Consider the following 25798-nt stretch of genomic DNA (forward strand, 5'->3'; position numbering starts at 1 on the left):
AAAACAAGCACAAGAAGATAAAATTTTATTCTAAGACTTTATGAAAGTCTTTCCATACTTTGCAACTCTCACTCCTCCATGTCCTAGGTGTATGGGCCAGTGGAAAATCTGAGATTTCTGTACTTTAAGGACAGCGCATTTTGGGGTAGAACTGTAAGTCAGGGGAATGTCCACGAGGGCAAACAGTGAACAACTAAGCACCGGAATCTAATTCGTCACTCGGTTTGCTCAGAAGAGGGTGCACATCTACCTTTAGCCCAGTCCTGCACCTCTGCTTGGCCGAAGATGAGGTAGAAAAACAGGCCTGCTATGTTCACAGCAGCTGAAAGCAAGAAGACATTCCTCCAACTGAACTCTTGAGTCCTGGAGGCAGGAAACTACAAGTTATTATTAACAGTCTCCTAGTTCTTGTCCCTCCTGGTTCAGAAAGGCTTTGGCACCATGTTCTATTGCCCTCATCCCCAATTCTGCCCCGCATTATATATTCCTGGTTGTTCTTAGAATATGCAGGTACATTTCCGGTGCCCTGGCCTTTCCCTCTGCTGGAATATTCCTCCCCTCAGGTAGTCATTTGTCTCGCCCATGTACTTGCTTCCCATAAATATTACTTTTTCAATAAGACTTCCTCGACCACCCTACTTAAAACTGAAATCCCACTCCCTCTTATGTGCCCTATTCTCCTCTCCTGCCCTACTCTTTTCTTAGCACTTACCACCATTCACTATACCATGTTTTCGTTTAGTGTGTTAGTTTTCTATCTGTTTCTTTCCTACCGACTTCACAAGGGCAGGGACTTCTGTTTGTTTTATTCACTTAAACAGTGCATGGCACATGCTAATGTTCAGTGCATATATGTCGAATGAATGAAGAGGTAAATGAGTGAGTGAGTAATAAGGGAAACAAGAGCAGTTTGAGAATTTCCGTTTTAAACAGTGTGTTAGTCAGTGGCTGGAAGAGAACTGAAGCTTCAAAAAACAAGGACTTGGTGTCAAAAAGAACACCCTTTCTTTGTTATTCTCCATTCATTTTCCTGGCTTACTGGTGGAAACCACAGGAAACTTAAAGAATGATAGTCGTGTGAATGTCATATGCATGTTTCTTCCCGTAAAGTCTGTATCAGTCTGATCCTTATGACATTGTCATCAGATGAATTTGTTTATTCTGACAACTTTAAATGCATCTCCCAGGATGGAAGGCTGTATGACTGTAAAAACACTATGTAAGCAATACTGGGCAGAGGAATTTCTGTACTAACCACTGATGAGCATACATGTAATGTACAGGTTGCTCCTTCGCTCTGTCATTCACTCATCCACTCAGCATCTCGTTCATTTGTTCTATAAATATTTGTTGGGTTTCTACATAGGGTGACCAACTCTTTCCAGATTGCCTGGAACTTTCAAGGTTTTAGTGTTGAAAGTCCCACATCCCAGGAAACCCCTCAGCCCCAGCCAATCAGAATGGTTGGCCATTCTATACTTCACAAGAAAGGCCATGATTATTGCTAGAAAATGTGATGATTAGCATGAGAAATTCATTCTAAGAACTCATAAAGCATAAACTCATACAGTGGAGCATTCTCCATACCCGGAACTCCATACCCGGAACATGTGGGAATTTTTCTGCATGAGCTGAGCCTGGGGTCAGAATGAGAGGCTGGATGATCTTTTGAGGTGACTCTTGTGAATATCATAATCATCAGAACATTTGACCTTACCTGACTGATAAAAAATCCGGCAACTGTGGGAGAGATGGCTCCCGCTATGTAAGAAAAGATTTGTGATAGTCCCCTGAGTAAGGCACTGTACCTGCGAGAGAGAAAGTGTGAGAAAACAATATTCCTCTGTAAGCAAAGGGTTAATCTCAGCTGATCTGTGGCAACTCTATGATTATCTCTGGGAATTGCTGGAGCTGTGCTGACCCTTAGTCAAACCTGAATGAAATGTACTGACTAGTGATCAGTATAATCCAGTGCTAGGATCTGGGATTTCCAACGGGTAACCTGCACTAACTTGTCAACATTCATTATACAAAATGTACAGATTGATGGTTGGCAGCTGGTTTATATGTTCTCTTGTCTTCTGCTATGGAGCCTGATCTTTCAGCCTTGTTTTTAGGTATAAAAGACGTCCCATTGGATGAGACATTGGCTTCCCTGAGACCAAGGTATCTCCCATGTAATTTGGTGGTTCATTACCTGAAGATGAAGTGTGTCCTATTGACTGTGAACGGTCCATGGATGGTCCCTGGGAGCTATATTTGGAAGTCTCAGTCATCTGATATTTACCTATATCAGAGGTGAATGTTTCTCCTGCTATCCTGTATCCTCTACCTTTATTAAAGCCTTACATGAGCATGCCCTCTGAAGTTTACGAGTCCTTTCAGTGATCCAGCCCTGTGTAACTGCTGCATTCTCCAACAGAAAGAAATTGGTGTGAGTCTCCCACAGTTGAACTGTGCGTGTGGCCACTGACTTCTCCTGTCTTCATCTGGAAAAACTAAGTTCACAGAGGTTGGCTAGCTTTGGGTCCCTTCCAGGAATTATTTGGATGTACGGCTGGTGCTGAAATTTCCTGTGACCCATTGCATGTGTCACATTTTACCCATGTGTCAGAGCAGGTTTAGGGATGATCACAGGTCCCTACCGAGGAGCAATATCCATGAAGTTGACAAGGGCTCCTGATTGGCTGAGGCTTTTGGTGGCAGAAGACAGTATCAAGAAGGCCATGGTGGTGCTGAAGCTGGATCTGACCCAGAAAAGGGACACGAAGAACGCAGATGGGAAGAGAACCCCTGGGGCAGGAGAACAAACACAGAGTGAATAGGAAGCTGCCCTGAGCATCCCACATCCACACACCCCCCCCCATGTCTACCTTGGTTCTTACCTATGGCAGTGAAGAGTTTCCTGATGGTATTGAGTCTGAGGATTTTTCTGGAGAGGAGAAAATCTGCCAACAGACCTCCAGGGACAATGCAGATACAGGCAGAAACAAACGGCAGGGCTGACAGCATCCCACTCTGAGAACCAGAGCTGAGGTGAGGTGCATGCATCACTACACCCACCATGACACAGATTGATCCCTGGGTGGATTGTCTACATCTATAGCTTTTCTTTTATTTACACATCACCGTTAATATGAATTTCTGGAATGAGCCAATATAATTTTAGTGCCTGAGGAAAAATATGCATACAGTTCAGTTTGAAAAATAAATGGACCAATGCTGTCTTCGTATATAAGGATCATGTAGAAATAGATATTAAAAAGAACAAAATCCAGTAGAAAAATAGTCAAAGGATATGAATGGACCATTTACAAAAAAGAAAAATAAGTGATTTCTAAGCATATTAAAAGGTATCCACCCTCATAATAGTAAAACTACTGTGAGATAAAATTTTATCAAACTGGCAAAAGTGCAACAGTTTTTTGACATGGTCTGTGGTGATGCCAGGGGGAATCAGGCACTTCCAAATATTATCAATGCCCAATGGAGGGCAATTTGACAATAAATATAAAAGTTTATAGAGGAGATAGATCAAGATAGTGGAGTAAGAGGACGTGGAGCTCACCTCCCTCCATGAAACATCAAAAATACATCTACATGTGGAGCAATTCTCACTGAAAACAAACTGGAGACTGGCAGAAAGACTCTTATACAACCAAGTCTGTAAGAAAGTTTCGCATGTAATTGGGTAGGAAGGGAGAGAAGTGATCAGATCGGGACCTACACCCCTGGGAGGGTACACAGAAGAGGAGGGGGAATTACACAGGCTCAGAGATCCTCCCTGGGGAGTGAGTGGTGAGAACCACTGAGCACTATGCCCTAGGGTCTGGCACCAGGAGGACAAGTCCCCTTAGCTGATTCAAAAAACTGTGGGATTGATAGCAGGACTATAAAAAACCAAGACTCCGCTCATGAAGAGCATGCACACACTGGCTTACTCCCCAGAAAAAGGCAGAGGAGGCACATTGAAACTGATAGGGACTCTGGCTGGTTTCCCACCACTGCCTAACACACACCCCAGCCTGAGCAGAGCACCTGCTCCAGCCCCTCTTGCTCCCAGTGCAGCTCCACACTGGAGAGAGGGTTGCTATGGCTGAGAGGAGTATGCAGTTGTGAGGGAAAGAGGCAGCTCAGACTTAGCACAGCATCTGGACATTGCTGGTGCCTATGAAGGCAGAAGATCAGGAGCTGTCCAGGACTCCGACTAGTGCCGGCACTACCACAGCCTGCACTACAACCCATACCAAGCACCCACTCCAGCTCCTCTTGCTCCAGCACTGTTCCCCTCAGGGTGAGTGTGCCTGTGCTGGGAGGGGGGAGAGCACACACTTAGAGGGAATGGAGCCAGATCAGACCAACCCTCAGGTCTTCTGACCCAGCAACGTGGGACCCACCCCCACCCTGATAGCATGGTGTTGGCCACCAAACCGAGGAGAAGCCCTGGCTCACAACTGGCTCTTGCTCTAGCCCTTCTACCTCCAGCCCTACCTCCTACCCTGGTGATAGCTGCCAGCACACCATGGGGGAAGAGTGACTTATGCTCATCGTCAGATGTAGCTGTGCCACCAAAGACACTGGGCACATACAGACTGCACAGGGATGCTTCCACACAAGGACACCCCTTCAAGTCCAGGATAGCTAAATGTTTCACCTAATTTCATAGAGACAGAGAACGTTAAGCAAAATGAAAAGATAGAGAAATTTAATTCAAAGGAAAGAACAAGAGGAAACCCCTGAAAAACAAGTAATGAAACAGAAATAATGTACCACATAAGAGTTCAAAGTATTAGTAATAAGAATGCTAACTAAATTAAAGAGTAGATGAACACAGTGATAATTTTAATAAGGAAATAGAAAACATAAAAAAGAGCCAGCCAGAACCGAAGAATACAATAACTGAAATGAAAAACACAGTAAAAGGAATTAACAGCTGACTAGGTGATACAAAAGAATGCATATGTGATCTGGAAGATAGAATAATGGAAATCGCCCAATCAGAGCTGCAAAAAGAAAAACAGAAGAGTTTAAGAGATCTCTAGAATAACATTAAGCAAACCATGATTTGCACTATAGGAGTCCTAGAAGGAGAAGAGAGAGAGAGAGACAGGTCAAAAATGTATTTGATAAAATTATGGCTGAAAACTTCCCAAACCTGAAGAAAGAAACAGATATCCAGATACAGGAAACACATAGGGTCCCAAACAAGATGAACCTAAACAGACCTACACCAAGACATATCATAATTAAAATGGAAGAATTAAAGATAAGAAAAGAATTCTAAAGGCAGCAAGAGAAAAACAGTCACATACAAGAGAACCCCCATAAGACTATCAGCTGATTTTTCTGCAGAAACTTTGCAGGCCAGAGGTAGTGGCATGATATATTTAAAGTGCCAAAAAGGAAAAACCTGCAACTAGGATACTCTACCCAGCAAGATGATCATTTAGAATTGAAGGAGAGATAAAGAACTTCTCAGACAAACAAAAACTAAAAGAGTTAATCAATACCAAACCTACCCAAAAAGAAATGTTAAAGGGTCATCTCTAAGTGGAAAAGAAAAGGCTACAACAAGAAGTAAGAATCTATAGGAAAGCAAAAATCCTGCTAGTAAAAGAAAATAGACAGTAAAGACTGTGGATCAACCACTTAAATAGGCTAGCATGAAGATTAAAAGACAAAAAATTGTAAAATCAACTATAAATACAATTAACAGTGAAGGGATAAACATGAAGATGTAAAATATGACATCAAAACACAAAACATGGAGGAGGGGGGTAAAAAATGTAGATCTTTTAGAATGTGTTTGAACTTAAGTGACTACCAGTTTAAAACAAGTAGATATAGGTAAATATACATGAACCTCATAGTAACCACAAATTAGAAACCTACAATAGATACAAAAAAACGAGAGAAAGGAACACAAGGATACCACTTAAAAAATCATCAAACCACAAGGGAATAAACTAAAAGAAAAATAAAGGAACAGAAAAGAACTATAAAAACAATCAGAAAACAAGAAACAAAACGGCAATAAGTACATACCTACCAATAATCACTTAAAATGTCAATGGACTAAATGCTCTAATCAAAAGACATAAGGTGGCTAATTGGATTAAAAAACAAGACCCATCTGTATGCTGCCCACAAAGACTCACTTCAGAGCTAAAAACACACACAGATTGAAAGTGAGGGGATGGAAAAAGATATTTCATGCAAATGGAAATGACAAAAAATGGGGGTAGCAATACTCATATCAGACAAAATAGACTTTAAAACAAAGTTTATAACAAAAGACAAAGAAGGGCATTATATAATGATAAAGGAATCAATACAAGAAGATATAACACTTTCTAACATATATGGGCCTAATATAGGAGCACCTAAATATATAAAGCAAATATTAACAGACATAAAGGGAGAAATTGACAATGATACAATAATAGTAGGAGACTTTAATACCTCACATCAATGGACAGATAATTCAGACAGAAAATCAGTAAGGAAACAGTGGTCTTAAATGACACAACAGACCAGTTGGACTTACAGGACATTCCATCCAAAACCAGCAGAATACACATTCTTTTCAAGTGCACATGGAATGTTCTCCAGAATGGATCACATGCCAGGTTACAAAAGAAGTTTCAACAAACTTAAGAGGATAGCAATTATATCTGGCAATTGTTCCAACCACAATGGTATGAAACTAGAAATCAATTACAGGAAGAAAAATGGGAAAAACACAAACATGTGGAGACTAAAGAACATGCTACTTAAAAAAAAAAAAGGGTCAATGAAGACATCAAAGGGGACATAAGAAATACCTTGAGACAAATGAAAATGGAAACACAGTACTCCAAAATCTATGGGATGCAGCAAAAGCAGTTAGTTTATGGCAGTATAGGCCTTCCTCAAGAAACAAGAAAAATCTCAAAATCTGGTATTTGAAAGAGAACGAAAAAAGCCCAAAGTCAGCAGAAGGAAGGAAGTAATAAAGATCAGAGAGGAAATAAATAAAACATAGACCAAAAATAAATAAATAGCTATAGAAAAGATCAGTGAAACCAAGACTTGGTTTTCTGAAACGGTAAACAAACTTGATAAACCTTTAGCCAAGATCATCAAGAAGAAAAGAGAGAGGACCCAAATAAACAAAATAAGAAATGAAAGAGGAAAAATACCACCCAATACCACAGAGGTACAAAAAAAATCATAAGAGAATACTATGAACAGTTATATGCCAACAATTTGGACAACCTAGAAGAAATAGATAATTTCTAGAAGCATACATGACTGAACCAAAAATAGACAATCTGAACAGACCAATCACTGGTAGTGAAATTGAATTCATAATTTTAAAAATAACTCCCAGTAACAAAAGTCCAGGACCAAATGGCTTCACAGGGGAGTTCTACAAAAAATTAAAGAAGAGCTCATACCTATCTTTTTCAAACTATTCCAAAAATTGGAGAGGGGGGAATACTCCCAAATTCATTCTATGAGACCACCAGTACCCTATACCAAAATCAGACAAAGACACTACAAAAAAGAAAATTATAGGCCAATATCTCTGATGAATATAGAAGCAAATATCCTCAACAAAATATTAGCAAACCAAATTCAACAATATATAAAAAGGATCATACCCCCATGATAAAGTGATTTATTCCAGGAAGGCAAGGATGGTTCAATGTTCACAAACCAATCAATGTGAGACATCATATTAACAAAAGGAAGGATGAAAATCACATAATCATCTCAATTGATGCAGAAAAAAGCATGTGACAAAACTTAATATCCATTCATGATAAAAACTTCCATCAAAATTGGAACATAACATAATAAAGGCTGAGAAAACAGGGCAGATTGGGGACAGGAATGAGAGTAAGATTTTTCACTCTTTTACCTTTTTATATATATTTTTTAAATGTTGATCCCTGTTTTTATCAATTCAACTCCTAAATTAAATTGCCATTAAAGAAAATGCAAGGAAAGGAGGCCGTTCTTTGTTGTATGTAACCCAAACAATGAAAAGGATCTCACTGTCAACTGGTCCGAGATGTTTATTTTACAGATGAGTAAACCAAGGCCATCAAGGTAATGTGAGTTACTGAGAAAAATACCCTGAGAGCAATGGGAGTCCAGATCTCTTGACTTCTCAAGCTGGGAAAACTCTACTGTCTGTTCTCAACTTGTCCTAATCATTCCCTCATCCTCCTCTTCCTCAGCCTTGGCCTCTGAGGATAAAGAGCCTACCCCGCTTCATGCCAGGGACCAATCACTTCCAACAGCCAGCCTCAGGATGTCTAGATCTCAGCACTGGCATCCTGCTTGTCTGGCCCTCCTGTCCCTGATCCCCTGGCCTGGGATTCTGGTTCGATTGCCTGCTGCTGCCCACCCCACTCCTTCGGGAAGACCCATAGCTACTCTATCCTTGGGCTTTCTGATATCAGTACCTCCAGCCTGCTTGCATGCATGCTCCCCAGACTCTGACCTCTGCTAAGAAGGTCAGTTCTCTGTTGACCACTCAGCGTGTTTTCACCAGATGAGCCCAGTCAACATGAGAGAACTGCTTTTTGAATACAAAGGACAAGAATAAAACACTAATTCAATGACCTAGTGAACTGTCACTAATAAGCTAGGAGATGATATACTCTTCACCAATTTTGAGACATTCATCTGGCAGGAATTGACAGGCTCCTCTCAGCCAATCAGAGCATCTGTTCATTTTTTGAAAAGTCAGAGAGATGTACACATATGTGCACCTTTCTTTTTATATGTTATACTTGAATAAAATGTTTTTCTAAAAAGACATTGTCCACAAGTTTTTGGTATAAGTCCTATTTAGGACTTTATGTGCTATTAATGTCATTTTCAGCATATGTTGTTTATGCTTCTTTGTCACAGCTTTCTCGAAGGCAGACTTTGTTTTGTTAATGCTTTATTATTTATGCTGCCAGCAGAATGTCTTGTTTGCAAATGTTGATTGGACTGAACATAAAATTTCTGCATAAGTTCCTTAAAAAGTATGATACTCTATGAATGGCAAGTTGACCTAGAGCCATACCACTCTGCCCCCAATAAGCAGTAGGACACATTGAGTTGAATCAGAATTCAAGTGAATCAGGTTGTGTTTCCTACGTGAAGATCCTTGGCCTAAGCCCATGACCATAGGAGAAAGAAAGGATTATATATGAAGCAACAGAAGAGCAGAATGAGTTTTCTCCATACTTACATCTCTGATGTTAGCTTGAAGTACAGAGCTAATATATGTTGGTAGGTATGACCTGATGACAAAATAATGCCAGTAGTCACTGAAATAAAAGACGAGAATGCTCCAAAGCGGTAGGGATTTGATCATAGCCTTAATGGGAAGAGACCAGCCTAGTGGAGAATCCTGGAAGAAAGTACATATAAATATCCGCTCCATCTAAAGACCAGAACTTTGCTCTACTGAACTCTTCACCACTGAGACATAGGGAAATGGCAGAGGAGTTCCCCTGTGCACCTCTTGAGCCAGTGAACAGACGATGTATTCCTTCTCGCTAGTGCTGATAAACGGATGATTCACGGGGTCATCATAAATGAGAGCAAACCAGAGAAAAGAACAGATGCAGCCAATGCCACCTAAAAAAAAAAAAAAAACGAGGATCTGCTTAGCACAGGATTGGAGTTCTATCAGTTTGATTCTGCCCTGAGATGATTCCTGTGGTTAACAGAATGGCCCCCATACTCCACTCCTTCCTGCATCTATCCCTTGCATAGCCCTATCATAGGTGGAGGGTACTTCCTCACCACTTGACTTTGGTCTTGGCCATGTAACTTGCTTTTGCCAATGACATGGGGCAGTTCAGAGCCTAGGCTTCAAGAAGCACTTCATTTTTTCACTCGTCCTCTCGAGTCTTATCAATTGGTATAGGAACAACATGCTCCAGCTCACCCATTGTCCAAGACAGATGAGAGACACAGAGAGCAGAGCTGCCTAGCTGTCCCACAAAACTAAGAGACTAAAAGTTGTTGTTTAAAATCACTGAGTTTTGGGAGGTTTTGAAATGCACCAATAATAAGGCTGTACGTTGTTGTTAAAAGTTATCAGTGTGTTTGCCCCATGTGCTTGAAAACGCCCTCACTGTTGAAGTACCAGTCAGCATCCCTCCTGCTAGTCATGTTTCTGCAAAGTTTATGTCTTCATTAAATCTTTTCTTATCTATCTCTAACATTTAAGAGTTAGCAGCAGTACATATGTGCAGCTGATTGCCCAGATAATTTCTGGATATGGAATGAAATTCATCCTCAGCAAAGAAATTTCTCTAATATACACATTATTACAGTGTTGGACAACTCAACATTATTAGTATTGAGTGGAAATATGATTCATCTTAAAATTCCCTTTTTAGACTCTTAAAGTCTTGAGTTCTCTTCACTTGTTAGCTTGTTGTTTACACGGTCTTTCACGAATATAGAACAGCCACCATACAGCAGGCATTTTGCTAGATTTTGAGAATATAAGAATACAAAGACATAATTTTGTCATCAAGGAACTTAAAAGCAAGTGGGGAGTGAGAGATATGAAAATTAGCACTGTTGCACATTGAGGATGGAGGATATTAACACTGATTCAACAAATATTTAGTGAGTTCTTATTTTATACACATTGCTTACATTTTCTCAAAACCAGGAGCACAGTAAGCCTCTCTCATTCCTTGAAAATTTTGTAACCTGCCCTTTTGAAGTTTCCATGACAGACCCTTTGAAAGGTGATATGCTATTGTAATCAATCTTCATACACTTTTTTTTTTCTAGCAGATGTATTGGCCTGATGCTATAAGAATCCTGGATCTAAGAGTATTATCCTCTAATGAAAACCCCAGTGGGATTTACTGGTCCCACTGGAATCAGGCGGTTTGCAGATGGGATTCCAGAGAATGTTTCAAATATCAAACAAACACAAACATTAGCTGAAAGCATCTGGGAAGATCCCACCCAGGGCTGGGTAAAGGCAAAATTGCGAGGCAGTAGAATATTGTCTCTGAAACACTCTGATCTTCGGAAACTTCCACAGCATCTCTCTGTCTATTATGTTCAATCCTAAACCTCATATGATCTGCTCTGTCCTGCAGCCTTTACTGGTAGATTCTCTACTCCAATCAGTATTTTACCTATGATTAGGTCACGTTCCCACAATTTTCTGGTTGTAGTAATAATAGGAGAATTTAAAAGAATGTATTAAATAAATAGCATAATTAAAAATATAATCCTACCAAGATTACATTTTCAGCATCTTATGAAAGAAATCCCTCCGAGATCCTTTGTGGGTTCAATTTAGAAGCAGGACGGAATGTTACAATGCCTTTAAAGTCATCAGGTTATTCTAGCTATGCGCTCAGGATATTGAAACTTAAATATCATTTGCAAGATTCACAACATGATTAGCTCTGAACATTATCAACTTTAGTTATATATTTATATCTACTAGGATTTGGTTAACCATAAATGACTTGCATCACAGAAGTCATGCACAGCAATCTCTGTCATAAAACAAGATTCTGAGATTTGAAAAGCACAAACTTACCAAAGATATAGAAGACATAAGGCCATCCTATGGTCTGGCAGAGGTGACCACCAACCAGGAGGATGATGAAGGAGGCCAGCACTGACCCTAAACAGAAGATGTGAGGATATTCTGGGTGAGAAGGTCAGGCTTGGGACTCTCTGTGCTCCCTGCAGATTGACTTGATCACAAAGCTAAGTTGCAACCCAGGCTACCTAGGTTCAGATTCTGCTCCTACCCTCAGTAGCTGTGTGATTTTAGACAAGTTATTAGTCTATTTGTGTCTCAAATTCCCTTATGTGTGAAATGGAAGTAATTATATATAACTGAGTTGGAAGATTGTTCTGAGACTGAAAGGAAATTAAAAGCATTTGCAAGAATGTTTGGTGTCCAGTAAACATTTGGTTATGATCAAGAAAGACAGTATAGGGTAGTGCTTTAGAGCAAGGAGACAGAGTAGTTAGGATGTAAGGTTTGGCTTCTGTTGATAGGCCATGGCAGAGTACTCTTGGGCAGTGCACATAAGGTGACAATTAAGTTATCAGTTACCTGATACAGCAATGGTGATGAGTTGACTCCTTTCCGTTGGTGGAGCCATCTGGCCCAGATTGAATACTGACTTGTTAATAACATAACCTGAAAAAAAAAAGTTGATTCTTGGCTATCTGAGGTCACTTTGGAACCTATATTCTACTCGTACTTAGAAAACATCTCGGTACCTGGACAATGCCTTGGATGATCTGTAGGACAATGAGCAAAGTCACTCCAGTATCAGCTGCTAGTGGAGTGAAGAGGGTCAGGACTGAGGTAATAAACATGCCAGCACCAGCCAAGTACTTGGTTCCAAATATTTCAGCCAGATAGCCACTGGGGATTGGAGCCAAGAATGAGCCATAGTTGAGTGAGCTAGGGATGATTCCCTGGATTTCAGGACTCCGGTCATACGTAGCAGCCTAGATGACAAAGAGAAACTCGCTGTTTATCTTTGGCTAGAGAGTTGACAATTTTTATCATGAGGACTTGAGATACAAGAAAATAATTGGCAGTTCTCTTTCCTTTTACTTCTCTCCAGTCCCTCCAATCTACCAATTTTATCAAGAAAACCTAAATATATGCCCAATATACTCTTTCCCATTTCACAGTTTCCCCAGCTACACAATTAACTGACCAATTAAAATAGAGCCTGTGAAGAAAGAAAACCTATAAAGAAGAAAGCATCATAGGCAAGGTAATAAAAAAATATGTGAAGGAAGAAAGAGAAAGTAGACATAAATCTGTGAAACTTATTTTGTGGTGATTTTCATCATTGTAAGGGAAGAATTTACCTCCACTAAATGGTAAAAATCTGTTTCCTTCATTCTAATTTCAGTCCCCAGTCACACTTACAGACACTAAGTCAGGATAAAATCTCAGATACATGTTATGTTCTTGTGTAATATCGTTCCTTGAACATAGTAGATGCTCAATACACTAAGTCCCCTACGTACGTACCTTCAAGTTGCAAACTTTCAAAGATGCGAAGGTGCATTTGCATGTCCAGTCACGTAAGTTAGTTCACGTGTCTGGCATACATTGTCACGTGCATGTATCCTCTACAGTTGGTTGTGCTGTTGTGTACTTTACTGTATAGAGTACAGTAGTACAGTATCTTTACTTCAAGCCCAGGATGTGCGGAAGCAAGTGTAAAAGCAGTGGTGATGTATCTGGTACTGCTAAGAAGCACCAAGAGATGATGATGGAAACAAAAGTGAAAATAATTAACAGAATGGAGTGAGGCGAGAAGAAGGTAGGCATCACTCGTTCTTATGACATGAATCATTCAACCATCAGCACGATTCTAAAGAACAAGGACTAGATCGTGGAACATGTGAAGTCTGCTGTGCTGATGATGTCAACAATAATATCGAAGAAGCATAGAAAAATGATGGAGGAGATGCAGAAACTGCTCAGTGTGTGGATGCAAGATCAGCATCAGCATCGAGTCCCATTCAGCTTAATGCTGAGTCAAGAGGAAGCTAAAAGCCTTTATGAATACTTGAAGAAGAAACACGATGAAGAACCAGAGGGCGCATCTTTTAATGCCAGCCATGGCTGGGTTCATTGGTTCAATGCTAGAGCCAACCTTCACAACGTAAAAGTAAGTGGCAAGGCAGCAAATGCAGATACATTAACTGCCCAGGAATTTCCTGAAATGCTTCGAGAAATTATTGATGAAGGTGTGTATTTACCTGAGGAGGTTTTTAATGTGGATGAGACAGGACTGTACTGGAAGAGGATGCCAGACCAAAGTTACATCAGCAAGGAGGAAAAATTGATGCCAGGCTCTAAAGCAGCAAAGGACAGGTTAACTCTGTTGCTTGGTGGCAATGCTTCCGGCTATATGAAGCTGAAGCCTCTCTTAGTTTATCATTCAGAGAACCCAAGAGCCCTTAAAAACATAGCCAAGGCCTCTCTTCCTGTTGTGTGGAAGAACAACCCCAATGCCTGGGTTACACAGGCTATTTTCCAGGACTGGTTTTTCCACCACTTTACCCCAGAGGTAGAGAAATATTGCTTGGAGAAGGATGTCCCATTCAACATTCTTTTGCTGCTCGACAATGCTCCATGCCAACCCCATTCGTGGGCGACTTTCATCCCAACGTCAAAGTAGTGCATCTGCCACTGAATACTACGTCGCGCATCCATCCAACCTATGGACCAGGAAGTTATAGCGACTTTCAAGAAATATTATTTATGTCACACTTTTCGTCAGTTAGTAAAGACGAGTGATGAATCAGGAACAACCTTGCAACAATTTTGGAAGGACTATAACATCTACAAGGCCATAAAAAACATTGACTTTGCTTGGAGTGAGGTTACGGCCATCACCATGAATGGGGTTTGGAAGAACCTTTGCTTGCAGTTTGTTCACGATTTTCGTGGATTTAAAAAGGTGGATGAGGAGTCCAAAGAGGTCTTCAGCAACATAGTGACCCTCAGCGAGAAGATGGAGCTAGATCTGCAAGAGGATGACTTCATTGAATCCTTGCTGTGCAACACGAGGAGCTTACTAATGAAGACCTGGTGGAATTGGAGGCCCAGAGAGAGAACAAAGAGAGACAAGAGAAAGAAGAAGTAACTGTGGAACCGAAGGGATTCATGATTCAGGAAATGGCAAGGGGGTTTCTTTGTTTGAGGAAGCACTGTTAGTTTTGAGGCACAGGACCCAAACATAGAACGGTACATGAAGGTTGCAGCAGCCGTTCAGAATGCAATCCGGTGCTACTGTGTCATCTATGATGAGGAAAAAAGAGCTACTACCCAGACATCCTGGATCATTTTTTCAATAGAGTAGAATTGAATACAGCAAGGAGCCAGAACCTGTGCCATCAACGTCAGGCGTGAGTGAAATTGCAGCTTGCCCTCCATCTCCTTTTGCTGACAATCCTTCAGCTCTACCATCTCCCACCTCCTCTCCCTCCTCCAGTCAGTAACTCTCCTTGACTGTTCACTCGATGCCAGCCTCTGTATGCCAGCTGTTGTACTGTGCTACTGTACTTTTCAAGGTATTGTACTGTAAGATTAAAAATGTTTTATCTTTTGTTTGTTATGTATTATTTGTGCAAAAAGTATTATAAACCTATTACAGTACAGTACCATAGAGCCAATTGTGTTAGTTGGGTACCTAGGCTTTGTTGGACTTACGAACGAGCTCTCGGAACAGAACTCGCTCGTATGTAGGGGACTTACTGTACATAACTCTTTAGGTCCAAACATTTGAGCCAAAGAAAGGATCCGGAGTCTCATTAGACTTACCACGGCCTTAAATTCATTCAGAGTTTCATTCCAGTTGTCCTGGAAGTCAGTGGGCGGCCTCTCTGTGGAGATACTGGGTGGGTTGGGTGGAGCTGTGTTGTTCAACATAGCTGGCAAGGCAATGCTCATGTTCATTTGTTGGGTGGAAATCGAAAAATTACAGAGATGTACAATAAGGGCCAGCCCATGTCGGACTGAACAAAAGCCTAAGAAAAGAGGGTACAGAGAGTTTTACATTCAGGGTGCTTTTCTCCCACCCTTTCTAAGTCTGGAAGTGGGAGAAGATTGCAGTCTGTCTGTGAAGCAGAAATAGAGAGCAGATGTGACTTTGTAGGTGTCTGGGAGTACAGGGGGTGGATAATTCCCTCAGAAGCGTTACTTAAGCAGAGACTTAAAGAATGTACAGAACTGGCCAGAGCAAGCATTAAGAAAGAGTTTTCCAGGCAGGGTCCTGGGATGAGCTGATGAGAGCAGGAATGGAAAGAAGTGAATTTAGAGAAAGAATTAGCTGGAAGCTGTGATTGATTGGATATGGATAGTAAGAGAGAGAAGTTGTTGGAAATGATTCCCAAGCGCCCCACTTGGGCAGCTGGGATGGCTTCTGGTACCATATGTAACCAGGAACATGGCAGATTAATATGTTCGGGGGCTCAGAGAAGATGAGGTTTGGAAGGAAGTTTAGGTTAGACTATAGAAGTATTTAAACATCATCTCGGTATTATAATCTAGGCTTGCAAAAAATTTTCCAGTGATCCCTGGGAACTCTGGGGTTATCCCTGGGGTTGAGTCCTGATAGATTAGTTTGACAACAGCTGGCAGGATTGATTGATTATCCCTGGAGAGAAATCTCAGAGGTATAATGTGTGGCCACTGTCCTCAAGGCATGTGGGCGCCCCGTTTCCTGGCTCCTGCAAGGGAGCAAACATAGCTGGAGTGGCCAGCACTGTTCCCTCGTGTGTAGCAATATTCTTGTTAAGTTCCAGGAATTGACAGATCCCTACCTTTGGTTTAATTCTGGGAACATTTAGTTGACTCTCCCCTCCCCATCCACAAAATTTACACTAGAATTTTGATCAATATCATATTGATATGGCAGATTAAATTAGGAGGGATTGCCATATTTATAGTATTGCCTTCTCTCAGCCAAGAACAGGGATGGCTCCCCATGTATTCAAGTCTTTTTCTCTGTCCCAGGGTGGAATTTTATAATTATCTTCAGTTAAGTCACACACAGGTTTTTAAAGTACTTTTTGTTGGTTCCATAACTGTGTCTTTTTCCCTATCATTTTCATCTTGTTTTTCCCCCTTAGGTTTAGACAAGAAAATTAAACACATACACACGTTATGTGCAAATAATGGAAAAAATAGGTGATTCTTTTTGCCGTTTGTAACACGTACTCTATTCTCTTGGGTAATTTTATTCACTGGCAGTTTCTAAACAATGGTAAATAGGAACGGAGAGAGTGGGCACTCCTGCCATATCTGAATCTACTGGGAATACTTCTCACATTACACCATTAGGTATGTTGCTGGTGTTGGTGGCTCTTGTACTTTTATGGCATTAAGCTATCTCATTTTGATTTTTTATTTTTATGGGAATGTAATGAGTTTGATCAAATGTATTTTAATCATACAACCAGACTCCTGGATCTGCTCTCTTTACAGCTGTGTGTTCTTGGGCAAGTGACTTAACTCTCTGTGGCTTCAGTATTTCACCTGTAAAATGGGGTTAATAATAGAGCCTCAAGGTGCTGTGATGAAATTTGAATAAGTTTATGTAAGTTCATCATAGTTATTATTAATAATATTTGACTAGCCTTATATTCTTGGAATGATCTCTTCTTAATAGGCTGTTTTAATGAAAACACATGATTTATTTTGCTAATATTTTAGCTAGAATTTTACATTAACATATATAATTGAGCTTAATTTGTAGTTTGTGAATGTGTGTGTGTATGTGTATGTGATTGTTTGCCATGCTAGCTTTGTAAAGAAAGGAAGTTTTAAGCTTTCCATTTCAGTCTGTGATCTGAAGTATTTTAGGTACATAATCATTTTCTTTTTTCTTAATACATTTTTGTTTTAGAACAGTTTTAGACTTACAGAATTACTGAGTTCCTGTATACGTCACACCCAGTTTCCCCTATTATTAACATCTTGTATTAGTATGGCACATTTGTCACAATTAATGAACCTACATTAATGTATTATTATTAGCTAAAGCCGATTCTTCATTCAGACTTCTTACTTTTCACCTAATATATTTTTTTCTGTCCCAGAATACCATTCAGGATACCATAGTATGTTTAATCGTCACATCTCCTTGGGATCCTTTTGGCTGTGACAGTTTCTCAGCCTTTCCTTGTTTTTGATGACTTTGACAATTTTGAAGAGTATCAGTCACATATTTTGTAGTGTATCCTTCGACTGGGATTCGTCTGACGTTTTTCTCATGATTAGACTGAGATAATGTGTTTTTGAGAGGTTGACCATAGGGGTAAACTGCCATTCTCATCACATCATATCAAGGATACATGCTATCAATGTGATCTATCACTGCTGATATTAACCTTGATCACCTGGCTTGAGATAGTACTTGCTAGGTCTCTTAACTGTGAAGTTACTCTTTTTTTCACCCTTTTCATGCTGGGCTCTGAAAGAAGTCACATGCACAGTCCACACTTAAGGAGTGAGGAGCTATATTTCACCTTCTTAAGGTGGGTATCTATATAAATTATTTGGATTTCTCCTGCATAGGAAACATAAGCATTTTCTGCTCCTTAAAAATCTCATAGAATTTTTCTAGTGAATCTACCAGGACACAATTCGTTTGTTTTGTTAAAAGGGATAACTTTTGGACAACTTTCTCACCTTATTACACAGTTTTTTTGACATGTACAATTTTTCTGAATTCAAACTTATAGTTTCATAGAAAATCATGTACTGTATCTATTTCCCCATAATTAGTACCTTATACATTTTAAATGCTTCTGTCTCCCTTTTCCCCATGATTGCTTGTGTTTAATCTCTTTGATCAATCTGAATAGTGAATTGTTTGTTTTATTGCTGTGAATGGAATCTTCTTTACCAAGGAATCAGCTCTTATATATTTTTTCCATTTCAATTCCCTTCATGATTTGATTTTACATTTTTTCTACATTTGAGTTGTCTACTTTGTTTTTACACATACTTTCCTTGGAGTTGTAAACTCAGCAAACTGATGCTTAATTAAGTTGCTTTTATTTATTCTTGTACGATCTTTGTTTTCTTCCCTTCTTCACATCCATTATCTTTTGATCCATGGCCTTACTACCCCTCTGCTTTTTCCATGACTGAGTCAAGCCTCAGCTCTGCATTGCTGATTTGATTTTGTATAGTGATAATTTCTTTCCTTGCTACTACTAATTCTGTTTTAATTTTGAAGTGACATTTTTTCCTCTTTAGTTTTCTTTCTCATCTTCTTTCATATTTTCCTGTTGATTCACTTCATACACTCTAAGCTTTTTTAATTATTATTAGTCTTGAGAACTTGGAGAAATCGGAGATGAAAATATTCTTCAATTTCCCCGGATAAAATAAGCACAGCACTGTAATATAATGGTTAATAATCAGACCACTCTGGTTTGAATCAGATAGCACCTGTTTGTGCCTAGATGACTTCAGTGAGTTACTCAGTCCCTCTGTGCTTGAGTTCTTGCTCCTGTAAAGTGGAGATGATGCTGGTAGTACCTTCCTTGAAGGACTGTTGTGAGGATTCAATGAATTAATCCATACAAAGTGCTTAGAACAGTGCCTGATAGGCACGCCCTCGTTATGCAATGATCTCTCTTTTATTTAACATATTTGTTTCCCTTTTTTTGTGCTGAAGTATTTACATAGGTCCCTTGTGGGTCCTACCCACACCCCCAGTCTTGGACTGTAAAAGCCGAGCGTGTGTGACTTTGTTCCCATGTGTTGTAACCCTTGCAGTGGGCCACCTTGGCTGGTTGAAGTCCTGTTGTCATGTGCTGGTAACAGTGTGTATGTGTGTGGGCAAGAGGCAGCTGGTGGGAGGATGGCATCTTGGAACTCTTTCACCAATACAAGGGAAACTAGCTATTCTTCCACTTTAATTCTGCAATGACATCCCCCAAATTTCCAAGTTAATTTCTGCAATCATGCATGTTTTCCTCTGCTCTGTTGCACTGGCCCCAAGATGCTAAGCGGCAGATGTTTAGAAAGACTGGTGAGCTGTCAAGAGGAAAACATCAGGATGTGGGCACAGAGAAGCTTCACCCACCATATCCTAGCACTGAAGACCTCACCTTGCCTGTGGTCCACCAGCCTCAAGACGCTGCCGCTCTAAGCTGGGGAGCATGAGCCGGGGCTTCCCCGTGCCCTCCCCTTTCTTCCTATAACATTGGGCCATGCTCCAAGGATGAGAGTTTTGTCTGCTCTTGGCAACCTCTCAATTCATCCAAATTGTATTAAATCTATCAACAAGCCTTAGAGTTTGTAGTGTGTAGTAGGAATAATTCCCAAGTTTTAATATTTCTCAAACTGTTGTGCTTGTTTTATTGGTTTCTGTGACTTTCAGAAAGGAATATTATTGCAGATTCATCTTTAGGTGACATTCCTAACATAGGCCAGGGTGTATGTACCTCCGTGCAGGCTTTTGATAGGGAGCAAGGAAGCGGTGCCCAATATTGTTTATTAATTCTCACTGCTATCTCTACCCTTCTCAGTTCTTCACAGTAACAGACAAATACTTGGAGAGTACAATCCTCAACCTACACGCAAACAGGGTTCCAATAATGAGGGCATTCGGGCAGGGTTTGGAAGGCTGAACACAGTGAGAAGCCACTGTGCCGCGGAGGCCGCTACAGGCAGGAATATGAGAATCGGTGATGGTAGATGTGGGGTTTTTGCCTGGGCCTTGTGTGAATCCTCCTGAAAAGTGCCTACTATGTGCTACACAGGATCGCTAGTGGTTTCCCATCCATCCTATACTTCAGGATTTCCTGAAAGTGACTAACTTGACTTTTGCTTCCCCAGTCTCCCAAAGTCTGTGGACTATTTCCATCCCCTATATTAAACCTCTTTTTTTCTGGAATTATAAAGTGGCTTCCATTTATTTGATTGAACCCAGGCAGAAGCTCAAGGGCCCCTGGGAGAAAAGGGATAGGAAGGTCAAGATGATATCTGTCCCTACCCTGCCCCATAAACCCTTAACTGAGCCTGATAGAGAGAAATCACTGACCTTCTGGCGGAAACTGAAGGTCCAGCTTTTTTCACCCGCGGTCTCTAGGGATACAGGAGCATAAGCAACTCTGTTCTGTGGCCATGTGGCCAGATGTGACATATAATGGGGGAGGGGGCATTTCCCCACGTGCCATGGAACACCTGGATTTGATTTTGTGAGTGTCTTAGAATCACAGTCATGCCCAGTAAAGATATCAGTAGTCTTTGGGGGTCCAGTACTGGGAGAAAGCCCCAGCAGGGTCCTAAGGGTGTGATACAGAGGACCCAGCAATGCCCAGTGAGTATGGGCTAGAACGAGAGATGAGAGGAAAATTGATGTTGGACACCAACTGACGAAGCAGCCAGCAGGGTTTATTCATAAGCACTTATGAGAAATACTTGGACACTCAACAGAATAACCAGGTGGGACTTTAAGAGGTAGTTGAGGGTCTGCCTTATCAGGTAGGATGAGATTTAGCCAAAAAAGGATTAATATTATTAGCATAATGCCATTTGTGATAACAGGCTGGGGTCGAGGGGTGGTCACCAGGGGACTAAGCAGCATGGTTGGGTGGATGCCCTAGAAGACTGTGGAAGAAACTAGAAAGACCACATTGAGTCCCACTTTTAGACAAATTATGACGGAGAGTTCCAATGACTGCTGAAAAGTGGGCTGAGGAGGGAAACCTGTGTGAGAGGTGATAATGATAGCTAAGTTTATGTAGTGCTTGCTACGTGCCCGGCATTGTCCTAAGTGGTTCACATACTATAACTAATTTAATCCTCATGGAAATCCTATGAGATAAGTACTATTGTTAGTGTCTCATTTTTACAAATTAGGAAACTGAGACACAGAAAGCTTAAGTAACTTGCCTAAAGTCACACAGCTCATAAATTGCGAAATCAGGATTGCAAACACAGGCAGTCTGGCATCTTAATCCATACTCTTACCCAACATGCTATATTGTGCCATGGAAAATGTTTATATGTAAGTTCTCTGTATTACTGATTTTTAGAGAGAAAGAGTTAGGTTAGGATAGGAGAATTTGACCAATGGTATATAGTCCAATAGGCTCCTAAATATTTAGAAATGGATGGAATCTTAGAGATACAAACCCTTCCATTTTATGGATGAGGAAGCTGAGGCAATGGAACAGTATTCATTCCATGCCAAATGGTAGTTTATTGTAGGGTGAGTATTAGAATGCACGTCTCCCGATTTCTTCTTTGATAGATAAGATTAGGAGAATCCTCTTTTCTTTAAGGCATGTTCATTTCCCAGCAGACATACTGGCTAAAATGTTGAGTCTTGCAAAACATTCCATCTTGGTTAATGTTTTACTTTTAAAAGGCATTATCTTATGAAAAGCCTATATCTTAAGAGAATTAATGAATAAAATAGTTATTAAGTCATCAAGAGTTTAGAGTAAAATAAGGTGTTCAACAGTTTCCCTTCTGACATATTATTGAAAAGCACTAAGTTGTAACATAACTGAGAGGAAGGAGGAAACGTGACTTCTGTGGTATGGTGTAAAGAAAAAGCCTGTTCTCCTTGAGGTAGGTCTGGATCCGATATGAGCCGAAAGATCAAATGGGGGTGCTCCCTGGACTTAGAATCAGAAAAGCCAAGATTGGTTTCCATATTTTCTACTTAGCATCTGCTCTGAATTTTTTTCTTTATCTCTAACTAACGTCTTGATACCTACCTGTCCTATATACCTTCAAGGTTTCTCACAAGAAATGAAGTAATTCTCAGTAAAAAAGGCTTTACAGCTATATAAAATTCTTGGCAATTGATGGTAGCAAGAAGATGCTGTGCATCACCAAAGGGTGATATAGATCCCGGTTTTATCCGCACCCCAGTACATGATTTTACCTTTCTTGAAGGTTTGAACTTGGGCTGTGTTTAAAGTACCATCATTGACAATACCTCCCACTGTGGCTTCAGCTTCTACTGTAGTAAACATTTTGGTTCTCTTCTCCCAGACACTGGTGTTTACCTACTGAAATAAAAGAATGCAAAAGCAAATACAGAAAGAGGTGTCCTATATCATACATGGCACGGTCCCAGTTCTTCTAAGAACTAGGAGGAAATATTTGGTGGAAAAAGTGCTAGATTAGGGTTCAGGAGACCTGATTTGTTGTCCAGATTCTATCACTATCCAAACGTGTGGCCTTGGGAATGTCACATTTCTGCTTCTCTAAAATGAGGAATCTTGTCTGGATTGCCTTAACAGATTGTAATATTCTTTCCAGTTCTGTGTTGCCATGTCTCTCAACTGATATCAGTATCAACTGGATGTTAAAACCTGACAATCTTCTTTGAAATTTCATCTGGAAGATTCCAATGGATTAAATTACCTGAAAAACTAGATCTACTAAATACAATCTAGGTATACTAGATAAAACCTAGCAAACATCTTTTTAAATACATGGATCCAGGGACTTCCCTGGTGGCCCACTGGTTAAGACTTCCCCTTCCAGTGCAGGGGGTGCAGGTTAGATCCCTGGTCAGGGAGCTAAGATGCCACATGCCTTGCAGCCAAAAAACCAAAACATACAGAAGCAATATTGTAACAAATTCAACAAAGACTTTTAAAAATCGTCCACATCAAAATAAATAAATAAATAATAAATACATAGATCCAAAGATAGTAAGAGATATCCCCATGGATGTAATGAAAAGTTAGAGGTATGAGCTTACTCTTCAGAGATCTTGGGCCTGGGGACAAGGCATCAATTTCAGTGATGCAGGGGCTTGTGACCCAGGTCCCTACTGGGATGAAGGATAAAGCCTTAGACTCATGCCAGGAAGGTAGTTATAATAGAGATCTTAAGATAGAGCCAGAAGCCTCAAGTAGGTTCAAACCTGAGTTGGAGGCTCTGCCCTTTGCAACAAGTGAGACAGTGACAACTCTCATCTACATTGTCCTGAGCCTCTCCTGATAATTACAAAAATTCATAACTATGTTATGGGGAGTTAGGGGTTAGAATTCACACTGTCTTCACTATCTGAGAACTCTTCCTCCACTGAAAAATTGAAGTAAGAATTGGGCCTAGCCTGATTTGCTCAACAGAGATCACACAGAGCTACTGAAGATGAAGCTCTTCTTAACATGACCTCAAGATCCAAAATTATAAACACTCAAAGAAGTGATCATCCAAAGCAAGTCCCTAGACTCAACACACAGCAGGATTAAACTGCTGAGAACTTCAAAAAGAAAATAGAATGCACTGATAAAAACATTATATAAGCACGCTTAAAATCATTGAAGAAATAAAAGATAGACTCTAAAACATAAGAAGATACCAAAAAGAACAGGCAGATTTAAGAAAGATACTGCTTGAAATACAAAAGACAGATTTAGGCATTGAAATTGGAAACTAGGTGACTAGACATAGCTAATGAAAGAATTAGTGAAATAGAAGATAGAGCTAAGTAAATTATATCAAATAAGGCTGAGTGAGATAATGAGGTATGATAGCAAAATTAAGAGATCTGGAAAATGCAGCGAAAAGGTCCAACATATGTTGAATAAGACTTCTAGGAGGAGAAAATAAAAAGAATTGAGGACAGGCAATACTTTTAAAAATAATGAATAGGACTCCTTCAGAATAGATGAAACACAAGCTTTCTCAGATTCAAGAATCACAAAGAGTGTCAAGCCAAAGAAATGAAATGAAATTTACACCTAGACATATTATAAGGCTGCAGTATATGTATACTGCTTTTTGTATACTGCAGGATACAAAAAGCACAGGCCTTATTTATAATAATAGCTGCCATTAAAGGTCATTGACAAAAGGGGAGAAATCCATTTCAGTATGATATCAGACAGGGGAGAGGTGTTTTTTAAACTTCTTCAAAATAATTTTAAAAAGACAAAATATAGGAAAATGGTAAAGAGCAGGTAACTATCAGAAGAATAAATAAATACAGATGAAGAACGAACAGTGGGAAATGCAGTCTGCCTTACTTTAAAGGAAGGCCATGGATGTCAAAAGAACAATATCATACTATCTCTTACCCATCAACCTTCATAAATATTTAAAAGACTTTTATCACCAAGTTTAGGCAGAAGTGTGAGTAATAAGCTGTTATGTATGGTGGTCAAACTGCATTCCTTCCACCTGATATTGCCGCTTCACGGTGTCTGCACAGCCACACAGAGTATGTCCCAAGACACTCCTTGTAGCAATATTTGTAAAAGTAAAAAATCAGGAACAACTAATGATCATTAATATTTAAATAGTTAAGTAAAGTACATGTAAATTTTAGAATACTATACAGCAGTCAAAAAGAATTAATTGTATCTATATTAAAAAGCATATAAAGATTCAAAAGACATTAGGTGGAAAAAGTACATTGTAGAATAGTAAGTATAAGATAATAAGTAAAACATACATATACATAATATTCCATTATGTAATTTATGTGTTATAAGTGAATAGAAAATTATGAAAAGAAAATTTACAATGCTGAGAGAGTGACGGCTCTCATCTACATTGTCCCGAGCTCTGGTTTTAAAGTTAAGATGCATGAATCTGGTAACACTGGTCATCTGTATTTAAGGGAATGCAGAGGACCACTCCCTTGGGGAGGGATGGCCACGGGGGGATTTAATTCTATCTATGGTGTTTAAATGTGTTACAGCAATAATGTATTTGTGAGTTATTACTGTGATTAAAAAACACATTTACAATTGCAACAACAGAAAGCTGTCACAAAAACTGGGGTCACAATGTGTGGAATCTTTCATCCTGACACCTTCAGAAATTGTGTGCACCTGTGTACGTGTGCGGTAACGTGTCTAAGTGTAAATGGGTGTTCAAATAGCACTCTCCTGACTCCAATTTGATTGAACATATCCTATTCTGAGAGGAAAACAATACATGTTGCCTTCATTCCAAAACGATGGGAAAGACTGGAGAAGGAGGAGGCTGCTGAGCCCGCTTCAAGGGCACAAACTGACTGAGATGAAGAAGCTGAGAGGGTTTCTTTAGAGGTAGTTGCTGGTACGCTCCGTCTCTTATTCACCCTGCCTTCATGAAAGAGGGGAAGTGGGTGCCGCCCCTCACCTCAAGTCAAACGATAGCTGCTGCCTGCAAAGGGGTCACCCAGAGATTGACTTATGTCCCCTGCAGGTTGTGTGTGTGCATGCCAGTGTGTATGTGTGAGAGAGAGAAGGGGACTGATTAGTGACACAGGCCTCAGAATCTAAGGCCTTGGGG

General features: G+C 40.1%; 2 protein-coding genes across 5 annotated transcripts in view; one reads left to right on the plus strand and one right to left on the minus strand.

Moving 5' to 3' along the window:
* SLC17A1 (solute carrier family 17 member 1) overlaps positions 1 to 2367 on the plus strand; it is a 75059-nt gene extending 72692 nt beyond the window's left edge. For all 4 annotated transcript variants that reach the window (XM_068557442.1, XM_068557440.1, XM_068557441.1 and 1 more), the window contains one exon: positions 2118 to 2367. The gene's annotated coding sequence lies outside the window, so the exon portion shown is untranslated. The remainder of the gene's footprint in view (positions 1 to 2117) is intronic.
* Positions 216 to 22533, minus strand: SLC17A4 (solute carrier family 17 member 4). The gene is given in 12 exon segments (XM_068559224.1): positions 216 to 363; positions 1713 to 1808; positions 2646 to 2793; positions 2886 to 3018; positions 9236 to 9397; positions 9509 to 9627; positions 11573 to 11659; positions 12101 to 12145; positions 12148 to 12187; positions 12271 to 12504; positions 15347 to 15552; positions 22443 to 22533. Coding segments are annotated over 12 exon segments (1509 nt in total).
* Positions 22534 to 25798: the final 3265 nt, after the last annotated feature.

Source organism: Eschrichtius robustus, chromosome 12, assembly GCF_028021215.1.
Source record: "Eschrichtius robustus isolate mEscRob2 chromosome 12, mEscRob2.pri, whole genome shotgun sequence".
Classification (NCBI taxonomy): Eukaryota; Metazoa; Chordata; class Mammalia; order Artiodactyla; family Eschrichtiidae; genus Eschrichtius; species Eschrichtius robustus.